Genomic DNA, 19,377 nt, shown 5'->3' on the forward strand with positions numbered 1-19,377 from the left:
TATATATATAATTGTGATCACGATGAACAAGATGCGTAGGATAAAACTTCTGATGAAATTCTAATTTCAATCGTTTGTAATTCCAAGACCCCATATCATCACATAGCCTATACCATGTCGATGCATCTCCCCTCAAAGATAAAGGGAAGACCTTCTTATTAACAACATCTATGGGTACACCTGCAAGCTTAAATAATCCACAAACTTCATCCACATATATCAGATGTTCATCAGGAGTTTTGTTCCATCTCCTAAAAAAGGATTAGCTAGCAGTTTTTCTAACATACCCGAAGGAACTTCAAAGCAAGTATTGTCATTTTCATTTTCATTTTCAGTAGGTTCAGTAGATTGAGGAGCAACTCTTTGTTCTACTGTTCGGGGTGAAGATACCCCGAACAAGCCCCTCGGAGGATTACTTTCCATAGTAACAAGTGACAGTAAATTTCAGCACACTATATAATTTTTTCCTTACCAAATTCCACCTACCAAAGGCGCTTCACTTCCCGGCAACGACGCTAGAAAAGAGTCTTGATGACCCACAAGTATAGGGGATCTATCGTAGTCCTTTCAATAAGTAAGAGTATCGAACCCAACGAGGAGCAGAAGGAAATGAGAAGCGGTTTCCAGCAAGGTATTCTCTACAAGTACTGAAATAAGTGGTAACAGATAGTTTTGTGATAAGATAATTTGTAACGAGCAACAAGTAACAAAAGTAAATAAGGTGCAGCAAGGTGGACCAATCCTTTTTGTAGCAAAGGACAAGCCTGGACAAACTCTTATATGATGTAAAGCGCTCCCGATGACACATGGGAATATCGTCAAGCTAGGTTTCATCACGTTCATATGATTCGCGTTCGGTACTTTGATAATTTGGTATGTGGGTGGACCGGTGCTTGGGTACTGTCCTTACTTGAACAAGCATCCCACTTATGATTAACCTCTATTGCAAGCATCCACAACTACAACAAAAGTATTAAGGTAAACCTAACCATAGCATGAAACATATGGATCCAAATCAGCCCCTTACGAAGCAACGCATAAACTAGGGTTTAAGCTTCTGTCACTCTAACAACCCATCATCTACTTATTACTTTCCAATGCCTTCCTCTAGGCCCAAATAATGGTGAAGTGTCATGTAGTCGACGTTCACATGACACCACTAGAGGAGAGACAACATACATCTCATCAAAATATCGAACGAATACCAAATTCACATGACTACTAATAGCAAGACTTCTCCCATGTCCTCAGGAACAAAAGTAACTACTCACAAAGCATAAACATGTTCATAATCAGAGGGGTATTAATATGCATATAGGATCTGAACATATGATCTTTCACCAATTAAACCAACTAGAATCAACTACAAGGAGTAATTAACACTACTAGCAACCTACTAGCACCAATCCCGGACTTGGAGACAAGAATTGGATACAAGAGATGAACTAGGGTTTTGAGATGAGATGGTGCTGATGAAGATGTTGATGGAGATTGCCCTCTCCCGATGAGAGGAGCGTTGGTGATGACGATGGCGATGATTTCCCCCTCCGGGAGGGAAGTTTCCCCGGCAGAACAGCTCCGCCAGAGCCCTAGATTGGTTCCGCCAAGGTTCCGCCTCGTGGCGGCGGAGTTTCGTCCGAGAAGATGGCTTATGATTTTTTTTCCATATAAAGACTCCATATAGCAGAAGATGGCCACCGGGGGGTCACCAGGGGGCCCACGAGGTAGGGGGCGCGCCCAGAGGGGTAGGGCGCGCCCCCACCCTCGTGGGGAGGGTGTGGCCCCCTGGTGAAGTTCTTGAGCTCAGTATTTTTTATATATTTGGAAAACACCTTCCGTGAAGTTTCAGGACTTTTGGAGCTATGCAAAATAGGTCTCTAATATTTGCTCCTTTTCCAGCCCAGAATCCCAGCTGCCGGCATTCTCCCTCTTTATGTAAACCTTGTAAAATAAGAGAGAATATGCATAAGTATTGTGACATAATGTGTAATAACAGCCCATAATGCAATAAATATCGATATAAAAGCATGATGCAAAATGGACATATCAGTCACCGGTACCCGTCAAATTGCTCGGGGCGATCTCCACAACCTAATTGGAGACCCCGACGCTTGCCCGGAGTTTTACACCACAATGATTGAGCTCCGAACACCACCAACCATCCAGGGCGCCCAAGCACCCAAGAGGAACAAGCTCAAGGATATCAAGCACCCAAGAGTAATAAACTTCTAACTTGTAACCTCCACGTATCACCGTGGAGAACTCAAACCGATGCACAAATGCAATGGCAAGGGCACACAGAGTGCCCAAGTCCTTCTCTCTCAAATCCCACCAAAGCAACTAATGCTAGGGAGGAAAGTGAGAGGAAGAACAAGAAGGAGAACACCAAGAACTCCAAGATCTAGATCCAAGGGGTTCCCCTCACATAGAGGAGAAAGTGATTGGTGGAAGTGTGGATCTAGATCTCCTCTCTCTTTTCCCTTAAAAACTAGCAAGAATCCATGGAGGGATTGAGAGTTAGCAAGCTCAAAGAAGGTCAACATTGGGGGCAAAAACGAGCTCAAGAGATGGGGAACCATTGGGGAAGAAGACCCCCTTAAATAGGTCCCCACGAATCTGCCCATTATGTGCAGAAAAACATAGGAGCGGTACAACCGATATGAGCACCGGTACAACCGGTAACAGGCAATAAGCGGTACAACCGGCCCACAACCGCCCAACAACCGCCCAACAACCGCACCACAACAGAGACTAGTCCGGTGATAGAGCGGTACATGGCCGGTACAACCTTCAGACCAATTCTGGAGCGGTACAACTGCTCCAAACACCGGTTGTACCGGTCAACCGGTACAACCTCTTCATGGGGCGGTACAACCTCTCTATGTAAAACAGGTAATATCAAAACAACCACAACTTTCGCATACGAGCTCCGAATTCGACGAAATCAAGTTTGTTGGAAAGCTAAGGACAAAAACAAACACAATCTTGATAGAAATATCAATAAATAGCAATTGAGAAAATACCCAAAATAAAATGGTGAGAACCCTTTCTTAATTAAGACCAGTAAAAACTCCAACACCGAAAACACAAAAGAAGATTAAAAAGAAATCGGTTTTTGATGAACTCGAGCTTGTCAAGAAGATGACCATGAGATCCAAATCTCACAAGGAGAAGAACCAAAAAAGAAACAAGAGAGATGATGCAAGGATGCAATGGTTTGAGCTCTCGACGAACGAAACGATCAAGCTACTCACTAGAAAGCCCCCCTTGATAGTACGGCAATCGATCCTACAACCCGGTCTCCCAACTACCACTATGAAACCGGTAAAATAGAAAACCTATCAAGGGCAAATCTTTTCCTTGCACATGGTCCACTTGAGCTAGATGATGACGATCTTGACTTCCTCAAGTTGGACCACCTTTCTTGATTGTGTTGACTTGATGAAGACTAGTTGATTGCTCCCCCATACTCCACTATGGGTGAGCCACTCTTCGGCGCATCTTCACAATTCCATTGACACCACAATGGACGACAAGCTTCAAGCTTGATTGCTCCCCCATACTCCATTATGGGTGAGCCACTCTTTGTGTTGCTCCACTTGAACTTGCACACTGCAAACTTGATGACGATCACCACTTGATGTCATTCTCCATGGGTTGTATGAGATCTTCCTCTTGACGCAAGACCATGGAAACATACCTAACCCCACAAAGAACTCTCGCGTAGACCATGGGTTAGTACACAAAGCGTAATGGACGATGCTTACCATACCATGGGATCACTTGATCCCTCTCGGTACTTCTTTTACGCTTTGTGGGTTGAGCAACTTGATTCACTCTTGACTTAGTCTTGATCAACCTTGAATCTTTCCAACTCGCTTCATTTGGATGATGTCTTGAAGGTAAACATGAATGATCACACAATCTTCTTCTTCAAGGCATGCTTGCAATAAGCTCAACTCTCACATGACCAATCTTTGAATAATTCCTTGAAAAGCACTTTGGCCATCTCATAAACTCCTTGAAACCAACACATGTACTTCAAGACAATCCTATGGACAAATCCTTCAAATATAACTCAAGGCAATCGTTAGTCCATAGAGATTGTCATCAATTACCAAAACCACACATGGGGGCACCGCATGTCCTTTCACTAACCCTGCCGGTGTCTATATAAATCGGGGGTTGTAGTCTTTACGGAGAGAGGTATATTCATCATCTCATCACCTTAGGGTTTAGCTCATGCTGATCTCGAGGTAGACCTACCTACTCTGTAAACCATACTTCCTTCATTCCAAAATATAGTGCGCCCGCGCTTCTCGAGGTTCAACTTTGACCATCAATTTAACCAACGAGACCAACTGCGGCGGGACAAAAAATCATATAATTGAAAACTTCTTTCGAATGCGAATTCACTGATATAATTTTGCTCCCGCCGCAATCAGTCTCGATAGTTAAATTTACGGTCAAAGTTGAAGCACATGAATAGAGGAAGCACTACATTATGGAATGGAGGGGTACTATACATCCAATATAATCAAGCATGCACCCGGACGAACTTCTGGGCCCACCTGCAGCTACCAGTCCCCAGCGCGCGGAGAGGGTGGTGGACCTGGCTTCATGGGCTCGAGCTCGATGGCTCCCGTCTCAAACGCGCCGGCCGGAGCCGCGCGTCGCCTCCCTCCTCGGAGCGCCGCCGCAGGCCACCAGCTCCACGCGCTCCTCACCAAGCATGGCCTCCTCCACCACCCGGCCTACCTCCGCGCCGTCCTCTCCCGACTCCCTGCCTCCCCGTCGTCCCTCGCCTTCCTACTCTCCGCCCCTCCGGGCGTTCTCTCCCAGTCCCTCTTCTGCCCGGTCATCGCCGCATTCTCCTCCTCCCCCGTTCCTCACTTCTCGCTCGTCATCTTCAACCACGTCTCCTCCCTCTCCATCCCCACTCCGCTCCCCACCTTCCCCGCCCTCCTCAAATCCTGCGCCCGGGCTTTCAAGCTGCGCTCTGGAGCCAGCGCGTCCTCTGAGGCCTTCGCCTTCAAGGGGCTGGAGTTGCACTGCCGCGTCCTAAAGCTGGGCTGCGGTGCGGATCGCTACGTGCAGAACGCGCTCGTGTCCATGTACGGCAAGCTCGGCCGTCTCAGGGAGGCGAGGAGGGTGTTCGACGAAATGCCTGTTAGGAACGCCGTTTCCTGGAACGCCCTAGTGGGTGCGCACGATGTGGCGGGTGATTCGCATGGTGCAGAGCGATTGTCTCAGGAAACGCCTGACCGGAACATTTCATGGTGGAACGCCGAGATCGTGCGGAATGCGAGGGCTGGTGATATGGAGGAGGCATCGCGGGTCTTCAGTGAGATGCCTGACAGGGACGTTGTGTCATGGAACTCCTTGATCGGTGGCTATGTGAAGCTCAGGAGGTACAAGAAAGCATTGGAGATCTTCCAAGAGATGCAGGACAATGGCATCGAGCTGACCGAGCTAACACTTGTGTCTGTTCTTGGGGCATGTGCAGAGATTGGCGAGGTGGAGCTTGGGAAGGGTGTCCACAGTTACCTGGATAGCAAGGGCATTGCGGCTGATGGTTATGTTGGTAACGTGCTCGTTGATATGTATGCGAAATGCGGCAGATTGGACCTTGCCATGCAAGTCTTTGAAAGCATGTCAACCAGGGACATTACTTGCTGGAATGCAATGATTGTTGGGTTGTCGGTTCATGGCTACTCACACAAGGCTCTGAAGCTCTTTGATTCGATGAAAGTTGAGCCTGATCATGTCACATTTCTTGGTGTCTTGATTGCCTGCAGCCATGGTGGCCTAGTGGACGAGGGGAGATCATATTTTAGCAGCATGGCTGCAGACTACAAAATTGTGCCGGATGTGAAGCATTACGGGTGCATGATAGACATGCTCTGCCGCTACGGTAAAGTTGCAGAAGCATATCAAATGATGGATGATATGCCCGTCAAGGCAAACTCTGTGCTCTGGAAGATGGTGTTGGCTGCATGCCGAGTGCATGGGCAAATGGACCTTGCTAAAAAGGCTTTCCACAAATTGCATGAGCTGATGCCCGCTGATGATGGGGATGTCATCACGATATCCAATGTTTATGCAGAAGCAAGGAGATGGGACGACGTTGAGCATCTGAGAACGAGGATAACCGAACACGGTGTTTGGAAGCACGCCGCACACAGTCAAGTTGATGTTCCGTAGCTAATATTTAGAGCGAAGAATGACCGAATTCAGTTCCAGAAGTCTGATTCGTCAACCTGAGTACAGCCAGGCCGCAGCTTCAATAGGTAGCCTAGCGTTCCTCCTTTGTTACATGGTACTATTTCTGAATATTGTGATAATGTGCATATCTTCAATTACAGCTTGATGTGATTTTTTAGGCTGTGTGTTGCCGCTTCTAAGCTTCCAAGTGAAGAACGAAGAGAAACGTCAAGTTAGTAACCATGCTGAGTTCATTTATTCTGTTATTAAGCTGAGAGGACCTTGTTATTAAGCTGAAAATGGCCTGTTTTAAGATGGAGCACTGGTGACCTTGAAAAGCTTAATTTCCTTTGCTGGAGCTACTTAATCGAGTTCGCAAATATTCCGCTTGATTCTTGTGAGTGAAGGTGAAGGCCATGCTAGATGTTACAGCATTCCATTTTTATAGCCTCACGTCATTGAAACAAGATGTCACAAATGATATGGTTTTGTGTCCACGTCTACCTACCCTTGTTCAGTCTTTACACATCTGATGTGAGCACCGATGAGATGTGCAGCATTGCAGGATACGCTACCGCTTGGCTCGCAAACAATCGAAATGGATTATACTACTCCCTTGAATCCATAATAAGTGTTGCGGTTTTGAACTGTAGTAACTAGCACCACATAATGCTGTTTGTCCAGAGTAAAGTTCAGAAGTTGTAAGCAAAATAAGGCTGTGTAGAATGTTTGGTGGGCTAACCTAAACCAATCACGTTTGCTGTGTTGAAGTTGAAGCCGGTGGCAACTTTTGTCCGGGCGCGAAAGCATGTGCTCTTCATCCAACCATGTCTATGGTTTTGATGGATCTCACACCATGGCCACCTCATCAAAACCATGATAACAAAAAGACAACAAACTAATAAACAATCAGCAGATAAATCCAATCCACCCTAGGAAGGAAACAACCCGGCAGAGAGTGCGTCTACGTCTTAGTACTCTTGACTTGTACTACTACAAGTTTTCTTTCTCCAACAAACCTTGGTTAAACCAGGCTATTTACAAAGTCTTGATATTATGACTCCTCGTCGACACTCCATATCTACTTGTATCGCTCATGGTGTTGGTCTTTGTGTTCTTCTTGACGTCAATTTCTTCTTTCTTTATCTTTGTTACCTATATATCTTTGTGTCAAAAACGCTTTTATGTTATGGGACGGAGTGAATAGTTTTTTGCCTGGTTTCCTCGTGAACAGATTAACTTGTTTAGGTTCTCGATCCGGTTTTTCTTATAAGCTGGATCAGCCAAATACAAAAAAGGTAAGCTACCCTTGACTCTTCGCATCTAGAAAAAAAATACCTAGTCTAGAACTAGAACAAACCGCCAACCAAAATCCAAAAGACTTTGTTAGAAACCATCGCAAAATCACATTCGATAGACGTCCCTGTCAGACTTTTTTCCCAATTCCACGCTGCAACATCCACTGTGTGTGTGTTTGCCAGCGACAAAGTTGCAGGAAGACCTAGCGAGTCTTTCTTCCGTCCACACGAGCCTTTATTCCCTTTCTTGCTTTTCTCACCCGCGTTCCACTGAAGCACCGGCGGAAATTCCCCCCTCGTCGCCTTCGCCTTCGCCGTCGTCGTCTCTCTTCCGCTCTACTTGCCCCGGCTGTTCTCACAGTCTACTTCAGGCCCTTCTTGCTGCCGGAGAAAAAGTTGAGGATCTGCGAGATGGGTCCTGCTCTCCCCGGAATTCTCGACGCATCGTAGAACCCGCGGGCGTTCTTGGGCCGCCACCGGTCCTGAAATGGAGGAAGAGGGCGCCCCGGCGCTGCGCGTGATCCGGAGCTCCATCGACGCGCTGGGGCGAGGGTTCGATGCCACCCACGACACCAGGCTGCTCTACTGCAAGGGGTCTCGCCTCGTCGGCGTCGACGACGGCGAGCTGAGCTCCAGGGATCTGGTCATGCCTGACGGGCTGACTGTCCCCGGTGTGCCCAAGGATGTTGACTGCTCCGGTGAGAGTGGGGTTGGTGTACCGGAGACCGCTGGCCCGTGCGCCTTCCACGAGGTGCCGACGACTGACACTGTTTATTGTGTTTTGTCTCTGAATTTCGTCGTTTGTCTGTTAATTCCGTGCTAGCTGCTTGATTAAGTGCATGCTGTTTCTGAACTGTTCTTCGTATCCTGGTAGTGTCAGGACATAACCGGATGCAGCTTTAATCATATGCTATGTAGGAGTACAAGCTGTGCCAATTCCAGTTTTGAACTAACGCAGACTTGTTTCATAGCTTTCAGCTGAGCGGCTGACCCGACGCAACTGACGGATAAGCCAACGTTAATAGTTGGTCTAATTCCGCGATAAAAGAGCTCTGTTTCCAAACAGATTTGTCCATCTGTGATGGAGATCACATTGGTGGGGATATAGGCCGATACATCTCCAGCTTGTATTTCAATCACGGGTAACGCAGTGGAGCTACCTGCACCTGTCTGGTCCGATCATTTAGCGGCTCTTTCTAACCGACAGGAATGTAAATAGAAAAAATCTCCAAAACTTGTAGATTCGCATGAAGTTCCGTTAGTAGTTTATAGGTCGAGATGGAGGTCCCTATTTTAGAGGAAAACCGGAAAACCCAACTTTGTCACCAGACTTTTTCAGTAGATGGAAAAGGACAAAAAAAGACTACGGACCGTACTCTTGCTATTTTACGTCCCTCTTTTTTCTGGATCCCTTCTCTTGTAGGCAAGGATCCTTTCTCTTCAGGGAACCTATGGAATGAATCTCAGACGGCTTTCATTAGATTATGCTTTGCTAAAGGCTGATACAAACGAATAGTGGGAGTTCTTTGTTACGAATATAAATGGAGGAAATATACGAATTACCTTTGTCCTCTGCAAAGATCATAAGATCCGATGGAGTTGGATTGACTTCTCACATCTACTAGATCAGAGATCAGAGTCAGGGGAGCTCTCGTAAGTGAGCCTAAGTAAGCAGTGTGGTTCGAGCAGATCAGTCACTGCTGAGTTCTGCTTTCCTCACAGAGTTGGTTTTAGCTGGAACCGCGCTCTTGCCTTCTTCTTGTGTCCCTTGATTATTGATCTGACAAGTTAGGTTAGAGAATACCAGTGCCTTTTGATCCACCCTTAGGTTTTAAAAAACAAGACAGACCTTCATGAAGACCTTATATTTTTGAATAAGATGGACATTTCCACATTAAGGTGAAGTTACATATGAGGAAAATAATCCTGGACTAGGAAAGCTGCCCTTGTGTGGTAGAACGAGGTCTTCCACCGGGCGGTCAGTCAAGTACTGAAGCCCCTATCTTGATATAGAATAGAAGTGAGTTGACACTAAAAATAGAAGATGCCCTATGATTTTTTAGCCCTGCTATTAATCACTTCGGTTAAGTGATCGAAATATTATGATCTGAAATAGAGATTTGAGATGTTTTAACTTTTTAATGAATCGGGTGTATATAGACACGTTTTAGTGTGCTTGTTCACTCATTTCAATCTGTATTTAGTTCATATTGAAATATCCAAAACATCTTATATTTGTGAACGGAGGAAGTAATACTTTAGTACACATATTTCTTTGAGTCTGTTTACTTTTAATTGCCTCATCGGCACTTGTTTGATTATAAATTTCTATTAATTGTGGCACTAACAAATCGTTTTTTGGTCTGACATCAACTCAGTTAATTATCATCTTGCTTCATGTGGTCTTCAGTCTCACCCGTTCTGTTTTACTTTTGTTTCCGAGGGACTGTAGATGGCTGGGTATTTCAATAAAAAAGCCCAGCTTGCAGGAGATATACCTCTTGGAAGCTTTAATTCAGCATATAGCTTTACTGGATCCAAGAGATTTGATGCCATGGCTACCAAAAGTCTTGGGATGGAGGGCAAGACCATTCCTTTATATAAGGTCCAACTTGTGCGACAGCCTTTGTCAGTGGTAGAGGAAGTTAAGCATGCAGTGCCTCACTCATGGGAACCATCATCTCTCGCAAGGTAAACAAACACATGCAGGTTGCTCTAAAAAAAGGAAGGCCCTTAACAGTGTTTGATATAGCTCACCACTGATGCCCAATGGCAGGCCCTTAACAGTGTTGAGCTTTTAACAGGTTCATTCAGAATTATGGAACGCATGTCATAACATCCATTACCATTGGCGGGAAGGATTTGATTTACATCAAGCAGCATCCGTCATCATCACTTTCCGTGGTGGAAATTAAAAATTATATACACGATCTTGGACATCAGAGGTTTACTGAAAATGAAATCCATACAGGCTCAGGCCCTATAAGATCAATGAATAAGGTTTGGTTTTCTTTAGTTAGATTCATCCACATTATAAGTTAAATCTTATTGTACTTCAGTTATGATTTTGGGTCAGGAAAGAGAAAATCTTGGGTTCAACAGCCAAGGAGTATATCCACAACCTCCAAGCACACCATATATTGCAGCAAAAGAGGCAAGTACATGCCACCCTAATTAATATTTCCATGCTGCATTTTCTTTATGTTTTGATAATGCTGATTGTGAATGATCTTTTGTCAAGTCTCTCTCAATAAAGTACAAAGGGGTGCTTATCTGATATCAGAGTTTGAGCTAGCACACATGCCCAACTTCCTCTGGTTATACAATGTCCTGTAGGAGTTTAATTTTTGTTTGATCAAAATCCTCCCAATCAGCCATTGAAATTGTGAATATCCTTTCGATATTTGATAAATACAAATTGCCAGCAGTTCACTTGGTATCATGGTATGTGGATTTAGTAATAATGTGCCCCTTGCACTCCACTATTGCACTATGTACCCAGTCATCATCAATATGTTGTTACCATTGTTTTGTAGCTACTTGACTGTAAACCATTACAGTTCACATGTAGATCTATTGTGGATGTCCCTTCATATAATTTTTGCTAGACGAACTTCCAGAAAGCAGATGCTTTATTTTCTAGGCTAAATTGGCTCCAGGACGTTGTGCTTGGTAAGCATTTTCTGAAATGCACTGCATGACCGAATGTGTTGATGTGCACTGCAATTTTATGGCCATTTTCTAGAACAAACTATGCCTGCGAAATCTCTGTCTAGTATTTCCTAGTACTCCCTCTGTTTCTAAATATAAGACATTTAGAGATTCCAATACGGACTACATACGGATGTATATAGATGTATTTTAGAGTGTAGATTCACTCAAAAAGGCTTATATTTAGAAACAGAGGGAGTACATCAGTGAACAAACCAGTTGACCTTGCCAGTCATTTCTTTCCGTGTATCATTATTTTATCCCTTGAGTAATGTTGTGCGACAAACTGAAACTCTTGAACCTTCCAACGAATTATCCTGCAGGATGTCACTGTGATTTTCAGAAGGAGAGGAGGAGATGATTTAGTTCAAAGTCATTCTGAGTGGGCAAGAACTGTTAACTCAGCGCCTGATGTTATACATATGACCCTTTTCCCTATAACGACTCTGTTGGAAGCAGCCATCCCTGGAAAAGACCATCTCATCCGGGCGATCAACCTTTATCTAGAATGTAAACATTGCCTTCATATATATTTATGTTTTGAGTGAGTATCTTCACAAATTATTGTTTAGATGTCCTGCTTGCATGCATGAACTTTCCATAGAAATTCTATGGGGATAATAGAAATCTCTATTCAAGAACAATAAAATATGTATAACAAAAGATGGTCCATCGACTGCATATTTGTATATCTGGACCAATCCGCCATTCTTTTGACCAAAAATTATGCTATTGTAATGAAGCTATAGAATGTTTGCAAAATCAGGAGCGTTGTTGTTATATTTTGTTTAAATTTAATTATTCTCTAGAAATAATGATATTTTGATGCGATCATTAACCATTTCTTTTCTTAGATAAACCTCCAATTGAGGAGCTGCGTTACTTCCTAGAGTTCCAGCTTCCCAGAGTTTGGGCACCAATTCGTGATGAGCACCCTCTCCATCAAAGGAAAGAGCCTGTGTGCCCATCCTTGCAGTTCAGCTTGATGGGGAAAAAGCTGTACATCAGCCAAGAACAGGTACTTGGCTATCACTGTGATGTCTATTGACTTCATCAGAAGCTTATTGATGCATGCATGCTATTGTTATCTTAGTCAATTAAACATCAAATTAACAAGTGAGTAACAAATATGCTATTACAATAAACTTTGTCCTTTGTGCCAATATTGCTTTAGTATCGAGCTTAATTTTTCTATAATAACTTTACTAGGTAGTCATACCTTCCGATAGAACCGTATCTTTGGAAATTTATCCACCAGAAACATACAGTGTCTTATTGCCTGAATTCCAGTGGCTAATATAACTCATCTCTATGCAACTCTGCTGTAATTAGAGAAGATGGTTAATGGACACATAAAAGTAGTGCTCTCTCTCTCTCCATGCAAGGACATTGTAATATTTGAGAGACAACGCCGTTTTACAATTTTAATTTGTGCCTATACATAGAGGACAACCAAACGACACAAGTGGAACTGGAATTACCAGAAGTCACCTTCAATCAATTTGTCGAGCAGCTCAGATCCTTGCATCCTCTGTCCAGTGCTCTCTCTCCATGGATTTGTTGCAGGACCTGAAAGGCATTATGTTCTATGAGTGATTTAGAATGTTGCTGACCAAGTTTACGTACATGCCCCAAAGTTTTGGTCATGAGTCATGCCATCTCCATTAAATATGAAACATTATGTCAACAAACCACCAGCTAAAAACTGGTATACGTATCTGCATACTAGTCTCCAGACCATTGCAGTACCTGCACAACTTCTCCCACAGTGCCCCTTTAGGCATCGGTCACGTATCATATCATGTCATATCTTTTCAGGTGTCAGTGGGTCGCAAGCCAATAACTGGCCTAAGGTTATGCTTGGAAGGTGCTAAGCAGGACAGGCTATACATCCAACTGCAGCATCTAGCATCTCTTCCAAAGATCCTCAAGCCTTACTGGGATGCACACATCACGATTGGTGCAGCGAAATGGCAGGGGCCGGAGGAGCAGGACAGCCGCTGGTTCGAGCCTGTGAAGTGGAATAGCTTCTCCCACGTCAGCACAGCTCCAGTTGAGCACCACGAGGTGCTCATCGGGGATGCCTCCGGCGTGTACATTGTCACTGGGGCACAGCTCGGGGTGTGGGACTTTGGTTTGAAGAACGTCCTGTACATGAAGCTTCTCTACTCGAGGGTCCCCGGTTGCACCACCCGGAGATCGCTGTGGGATCACAGCCCTGCCGCCGCCAGCAGCCATCCAACAGTTGGTCCTTCTAACATCATGTATCTGGACCCGGGGGGTTCTGGCGTAGGCTCGAGCGATGCAGGGAAGTTTGTGAAGATCGTGGACAGGTCGGAGCTGTGCAAAGGCCCCGACGACATGCCGGGGCACTGGCTGGTGACGGGCGGGAAGCTTGGTGTTGAAAAGGGGAGGATTGTTCTGAGAGTGAAGTATTCCTTGTTGAATTACTGACAGCGTTATCTGTGTTGTTGAAAACTTCGGAGTGCAGCATATGGTGTTTTAAGTGCAGTTGCAGTTGTGATTTCCTTTTCTTGTTTTGGTAGTCAAGTGATAGATTAATCTGGTGCGTAGCTGTTTGCAGCCGATCGCTGTTCCTATGGTTTTTACAAGAGATTTTTCTCCATGCAACGGAACAATTTTGGTGGAGTTCTTCCCGGTGTTTGTACAGGGCTTCAGTCTTGTAAAATGCATATTTGTCATTCAAGATCGACACTCTTTCTCTTTCCGGTCCCCTTTAAATTCTATGTGACTGATGTATTTCGGTTATGAAAGTAATGGAAGGGGGATTAGCCCGGTTCATTTTTCTTACCAGAGCCTCGTCTCTCATGAAAAGAATAATAATCTAGCCTACTGAAGAATCCGATCCAGATGATGATCCCACTCTCATTGAACGCAGGCAGCGTCAAGCTGCGATAGCAAAGGATTTGGCGATTCCGCTTCTGCTGGATCCAGCAAAAATCCTCGAATTCATCAAAGAATAGATGCACGATCGAGCAAGCCTCATGATGAATTAGACATTCCGCCTGGCCCTCTGCGTATGATAAGTTCAAATATTGGCGGGAAAAAGAGATGAACAAGCAGGTGACGAAATTGAAAAAGCTAAACTAGAGAGCGCCTGGAGCGCAAATGCGCAATGCTCACAAGATGACTTCAGAATCAATTCGCACCAAGGAGCATGAGATTGGCATCATGCAAGAACAACTCGATGCCAGGGTCGCTGGCTGCAGTGGAACTCGACAGAGTCTGAATTCTAAGAGCATCTCCAACTGCGCCTCCAATAGGTCCTTTTCAGGTGTTTTTTCCGTGCCGGCGTCCAAAAATCGGCTCAGCCGCGTCTCCAGGAGCCCATTTTTCGCCGACTTGGATCAAAATTGGCGCCGACGGACCCAGCCAGAACTCAGAGTGCTGGGGGCGCCTGGGGGCGCCAGAGCGAGACGATTTGGCGCGAAAGCGGATGGGCCCGCCGAGTCAGCGACACGCCGTTTCGTCGCCTCCATCGCCTTGGTTCCTGCGGGAATCAATGCGAAGGCTGCCGCACCGGTCAACCTCCATCGATGCCTCACGGGCGGCGCAGTGAACGCACCGCGACGCGCGTCCAGCCACGCGTCGTCCGGCTTGCAGCCCGACGCCGCCCAGCGACGGCTATAAAAGGCGACCTCCCCGCCGGTGGACGCCACAGCTCTCATTTTCCCCCCTCTCCGGTGCAGAAAGCAACACTCTCTCCCTTCTCCCTGCCGACAAGAAAGATGGCCGAGAGGTACCCAGGCGATGGCGCGGCGGCGAACGGCTTCGGCCGCCGCCACCTCCAAGAGGCAGAGGCGCGGCTGCTGTACGAGGCGGAGTACCCGGCGCCCCCGGACATGCGGGTGCCGGGGACGTGGAGGCTGAGCGCCGGCGGCGTCCCGGTGCCACCGGTGCCCGAAGGGGCGGCGCGGCGCGGCGAGATCGCCCACATTCGCTCCTCCCCGACGGAGGAAAAGCGGAACGAGCCGGGCTACGCCGCCGACAGTCACGCCCTCTGGTCGATGTACTTCGAGCGCCGCCGCGAGGAGCAGATCGCCTCCACCAACGGCGTCATCCCGCGGGGCCACCACAACGCCGACGGGCGGCGCGAGTGGTGGGGCGTTCCGGGCCGCACCCTCGAGGCCGTTCTCGACCACATCAAGACCAGCAACGTGTCGCGCCTCGAGTACCCGCAACGACCGTCCTTCTCTCGCCGCCGTGGTAGCTCCTGGACGCCGTGGCGGATGGAGCCGGGGTCGTCCTCGTCGGGCTCCGGCTCGCCGACCGCGCTCCGCCCCGTCAAACCCGAGCCGGAGGAGACGCCGCTCCGGCGCCCTCGTCATCAACGAGGCCACCCGATCCCCCCAGCGCGGATCCTACCGCCTGGTCCGGCCGAAGCCGGAGCCTGGGATGCTCCCGGTGAAGCCGAAGCACGTCAAGATGGCGGCCCCCAACGACGAGTCCGCCCTCAAGTGGGCGAACGAGGACTACGTCTGGGAGCAGGTACACCGCCAGCGCCGAGCGTACGAGAAGCTCCAGGCCCGTCGCCGCGGTCGCGAGGAAGGTGGCGTCATCGTCCTTGACAGCGACAAGGAGGGCGAGGCCAGGCCGTCCAGCGCACCACCGCGCCTCGGCGACCCGGGTCAGGGCTGCAGCAGGGCCACGTCGGCCCAAGCCAGCCGCGCGACGACGACGACGACGGCGGTGACTACACCCGCTTCTACAGGCTCCTCGGCATGTAGACGGCGGCGACGGCGGCGGCTAGGCGTAGTTTAGGCGTTGTTAAGACGTAGTTTGCATGTGTTTTGTATAAATTTCAACAAAGTTTCGCCGAGTTCGTGCAAAAAATGCCGAGTTTTCATATATTTTGTACGGACGTCGCGAACCCGGGACGACCTGTGGGCCGACGACTGGGAGCTAGGTCGCCCCCAGGGGCCAATCTAACGTCGGCTCGCCCCCAGGCGGTTCTTTTTCATCGCCCTAGGGGGCCGAATGGCTGGAGATGCTCTAACACAATGAGGATCCGCAAAGACTACAATCGTAGGATGCCGAAACCAGTTACAGCTCCCACCTCGCAGAAGAAATTTTCTTCCCCAAAGAAGAAATCTACTCTTTCTACACCGAAGAACGTGCCATATCCAATGAAGAAAATGACACTATATTATGCTTCTCTGCCAAAGAAAACCAACCGCTGAAGCAATGGCGAAGAAAAGGAAGGCCTTTTTGTTAAATGCATCTAGTGTCCCCTTTATGATTTTGGAGTATTGATCACAAAAATGATTACATGACTAATGTGTTTGTGAATGTACACTGGTAAAAGTCCCTGAAAAATTGGTTTAACCAATAAATGTGACCCCTAAAAATGGGATGAAACACTGAAAAATTCGGTGCGCGCATTGAAGAATTAGCCGAAGAACTGAATCGTGAAGACCTATCTTTTTTACAGTTCTCTTTATTCTTCACTTAAGTCATAGGTCAATCCGTATTGTTAAGTGGGGTCTAGGTGATACGAAGACAATATTTTTGAAGTGTGCTTAATCCAAATCAATTTCTTCGAATAAAGACTTTGGAAATCTCTTCGAACGTAGTATCTTTTTCTTTAGTGTCCGTATTGGTGCAATATCTGCCTGCCTTGTGTTTTGGAGATTGTTGACAAAAACAGGTATGGACTAATTTGTTTGCTAGTGCATACAGAGAGAGAAAAGTCCATACACAACTGAAGAATATGTTGTCTCTGGTGCTGAGTTCGAGGAACTTCACCGAAGCACATCTGCGTTGCAGAGAAGAATGAGCTATACTTGTTGAAGTGATAGAGTCGAGAAGATTGATGAGAAGAAATCGACCCCTCGAAAGTTTACTGCCGAAGCAAAACTTTTGTCTTAGTACTGTTGTCCGAAAATATTGGCTACAGTGATGGAAGTCGAAGACTATGTGAAGACGTAGCATTCATTTAGTTGTTCTTCTTTCATTCTTTTGAGTCATAGGACCTCCGTACTATGAAGAGGGGTATAGGTTCTCGATGCTTAGATCCGCTGTGATGCTTAGCCAAAACCTATGAAAGATGCGAGAGAAATCTCTTTGTGCTCCGAGCAAATACTCGTCAGCAAGAGACTGTATCCTTCTTCGCCGCGAGAGATTTGTCTAGGACCAAGGAGTTAGCATTTCTTGCTCCACAAGAAATGTTATCGTTGTGCTCAAATCCGACCGTTGGAATCGTGTCGTTCGGCCATTGGCTGAGCCCGATATCTAATTTGGTATTTTCCCATCTGGAAAGGTTGCGACTATAAATAGCCACCCCGCTCCAACTATGACCATTGGCTGCTCTACTTGAGATTTCTGAGAAGATTGATTTGAGCAATCCCTCTCCGAGTAATTTGAGTTTAAGATCCACCGAGAGAAAACTAAGAGCCCAAACTTAGACAGTGGTTTAGTATCACAGTAGTTCCGAGTGAGAGTTCTTGTACCCATCACAGTATATCGCTTGCAGGTAGATCCTCGCACTCTGAAAGGTTTCCCATATTCAATGGAAATGACTATCTATACTAGAAGGAGCAAATGAGAATCAGAATTCAAGCTGTCAACTATGATCTGTGGCAGATTGTGGAAGATGGCTACACCATTCAGCAACAAGATGATCTGACTTCCGATGATAAAACAAATCTGTAGTTGGATGCTCAAGAAAAATATATCATCTGTGGCAGTCTATCAAAAGACATTTTCCTTCGGTTTCACAGGCTCAACACAGCAAACAAATTTGGGATGCTCTCAACAGCGCCCATGAAGAGTTTGTCGCCCGATCGGATCCTCACACTAAAATGATTCGTGCTATGTTCACTGGATTCAGAGGCATTCATAGGGAAAGTGTCATGGAACTCACTGATCAATTGACAAACATTGTCGAAAGATTACATCAGCAAGGAGTAACTGACTGATGGAGATGTAGTCGACAAGCTTCTGAGTGCACTTAATGAATCCTTCGATCCCATTATGTCTGAAATCAAACAAAGACCTGACTATGAAGAGCTTCACTATGTTGAGGTCATGACACCATTATCTATTCATGAAGAAAAGATGGAGCTGGAAAATGCCAATCAAGAATCTTCTTCGGAAAGTGAAGGACAAATCCTCTCACACTATGGCAGTTCAGAAGAAGAAGATGTCGAGAATCAACACACCATCACTAGAGAACTAGAAATGTTGACTCAAAGGCTAAGTGATCTAAAAAGACACAATCTCTATCTCGTTAATGATGAAGATTCTCATACACCAGAATCACCAAGAAGACGACTGCCTTCGAAAGATATGAAGTGCTTCAAATTCAAGTTATACGGACATGTGATTGCTGATTGCCCTGGTTGGGAAGGAAATCCTAGCAGCAGATGGAAATACATTCACTGCAGTGGTTTTACTCGAATGAATCGTCATAGCTCTCGAAGAAAATCGCAACTTGATTGAGGGTTGAACTATATCGATATTTCCCCAAAGAGGAAGGGATGATGCAGCACAGCGACGGTAGGTATTTCCCTCAGTGATGAGACTAAGGTTATCAAACCAGTAGGAGAATCACACAACACTACGTAAATGGTACCTGCACACAAAGAACAAATACTTGCAACCCGACATGTTAAAGGGGTTGTTAATCCCTTTCGGGTAACGGTGCCAGAAATTGTCGAGTTGACGGGATAAAAATATGATAGATTGGATAAATGGATCTCGAATAAACGCAAAATAAAATAAAAGTGCAGCAAGGTATTTTTGGGTTTTTGGAAATATAGATCTGAAAATAAAAGCGAATAAAAATACATCTCGAAGGCAAATATGATAAAGAAGAGACCCGGGGGCCGTAGATTTCACTAGTGGCTTCTCTCGAGAAAAATAGCATACGGTGGTAAACGAATTACTGTTGGGCAATTGATAGAACTTCAAATAATTATGACAATATCCAGGCAATGATCATTATATAAGCATCACGTCCAAGATTAGTAGACCGACTCCTGCCTGCATCTACTACTATTACTCCACACATCGACTGCTATCCAGCATGCATCTAGTGTATTAAGTTCATGGAGAAACGGAGCAATGCAATAAGAACAATGACATGCTGTAGACAAGAACTATTTATGTAGAAATAGACCCCATCTTGTTATCCTTAATGGCA

At 46.1% G+C, this 19,377-nt stretch overlaps 2 protein-coding genes across 3 annotated transcripts; both read left to right on the forward strand.

The window, feature by feature from the left end:
• The first annotated feature begins 4,570 nt into the window (after positions 1–4,570).
• Positions 4,571–6,571, forward strand: LOC125551088 (pentatricopeptide repeat-containing protein At4g18840). Of its 2 annotated transcripts, none has more exons than XM_048714239.2 (2): positions 4,571–6,290; positions 6,366–6,571. In XM_048714239.2, the coding sequence occupies exon 1, from the start codon at positions 4,621–4,623 to the stop codon at positions 6,202–6,204; it is 1,584 nt and encodes a 527-aa protein (XP_048570196.1). In that variant the 5' UTR covers positions 4,571–4,620; the 3' UTR covers positions 6,205–6,290; positions 6,366–6,571. The 2 variants fall into 2 exon arrangements, with proteins under 2 accessions (XP_048570196.1, XP_048570195.1); XM_048714238.2 differs by having other exon boundaries at positions 6,384–6,571.
• A 1,086-nt stretch (positions 6,572–7,657) lies between these two features.
• On the forward strand, positions 7,658–13,941 carry LOC125551087 (MACPF domain-containing protein CAD1). The gene is made up of 7 exons (XM_048714237.2): positions 7,658–8,253; positions 9,955–10,193; positions 10,307–10,502; positions 10,579–10,656; positions 11,537–11,723; positions 12,068–12,231; positions 13,032–13,941. The coding sequence occupies exons 1-7, from the start codon at positions 7,990–7,992 to the stop codon at positions 13,665–13,667; spliced, it is 1,764 nt and encodes a 587-aa protein (XP_048570194.1). The 5' UTR covers positions 7,658–7,989; the 3' UTR covers positions 13,668–13,941.
• The last annotated feature ends 5,436 nt before the right edge of the window (positions 13,942–19,377 follow it).

The sequence above is a fragment of the Triticum urartu genome, chromosome 4A (genome assembly GCF_056163025.1).
Source record: "Triticum urartu cultivar PI428250 chromosome 4A, HENAU_Tu73, whole genome shotgun sequence".
Taxonomy (NCBI): Eukaryota; Viridiplantae; Streptophyta; class Magnoliopsida; order Poales; family Poaceae; genus Triticum; species Triticum urartu.

Coding starts and splice junctions, on each gene's coding strand:
- LOC125551088 (XM_048714239.2), top strand. CDS start 4,621: ATGGGCTCGAGCTCGATGGCTCCCGTCTCAAACGCGCCGGCCGGAGCC.
- LOC125551087 (XM_048714237.2), top strand. CDS start 7,990: ATGGAGGAAGAGGGCGCCCCGGCGCTGCGCGTGATCCGGAGCTCCATC. Junction 11,724..12,067: donor GATCAACCTTTATCTAGAAT/GTAAACATTGCC, acceptor TTCTTTTCTTAG/ATAAACCTCCAATTGAGGAG. Junction 12,232..13,031: donor TGTACATCAGCCAAGAACAG/GTACTTGGCTAT, acceptor ATATCTTTTCAG/GTGTCAGTGGGTCGCAAGCC.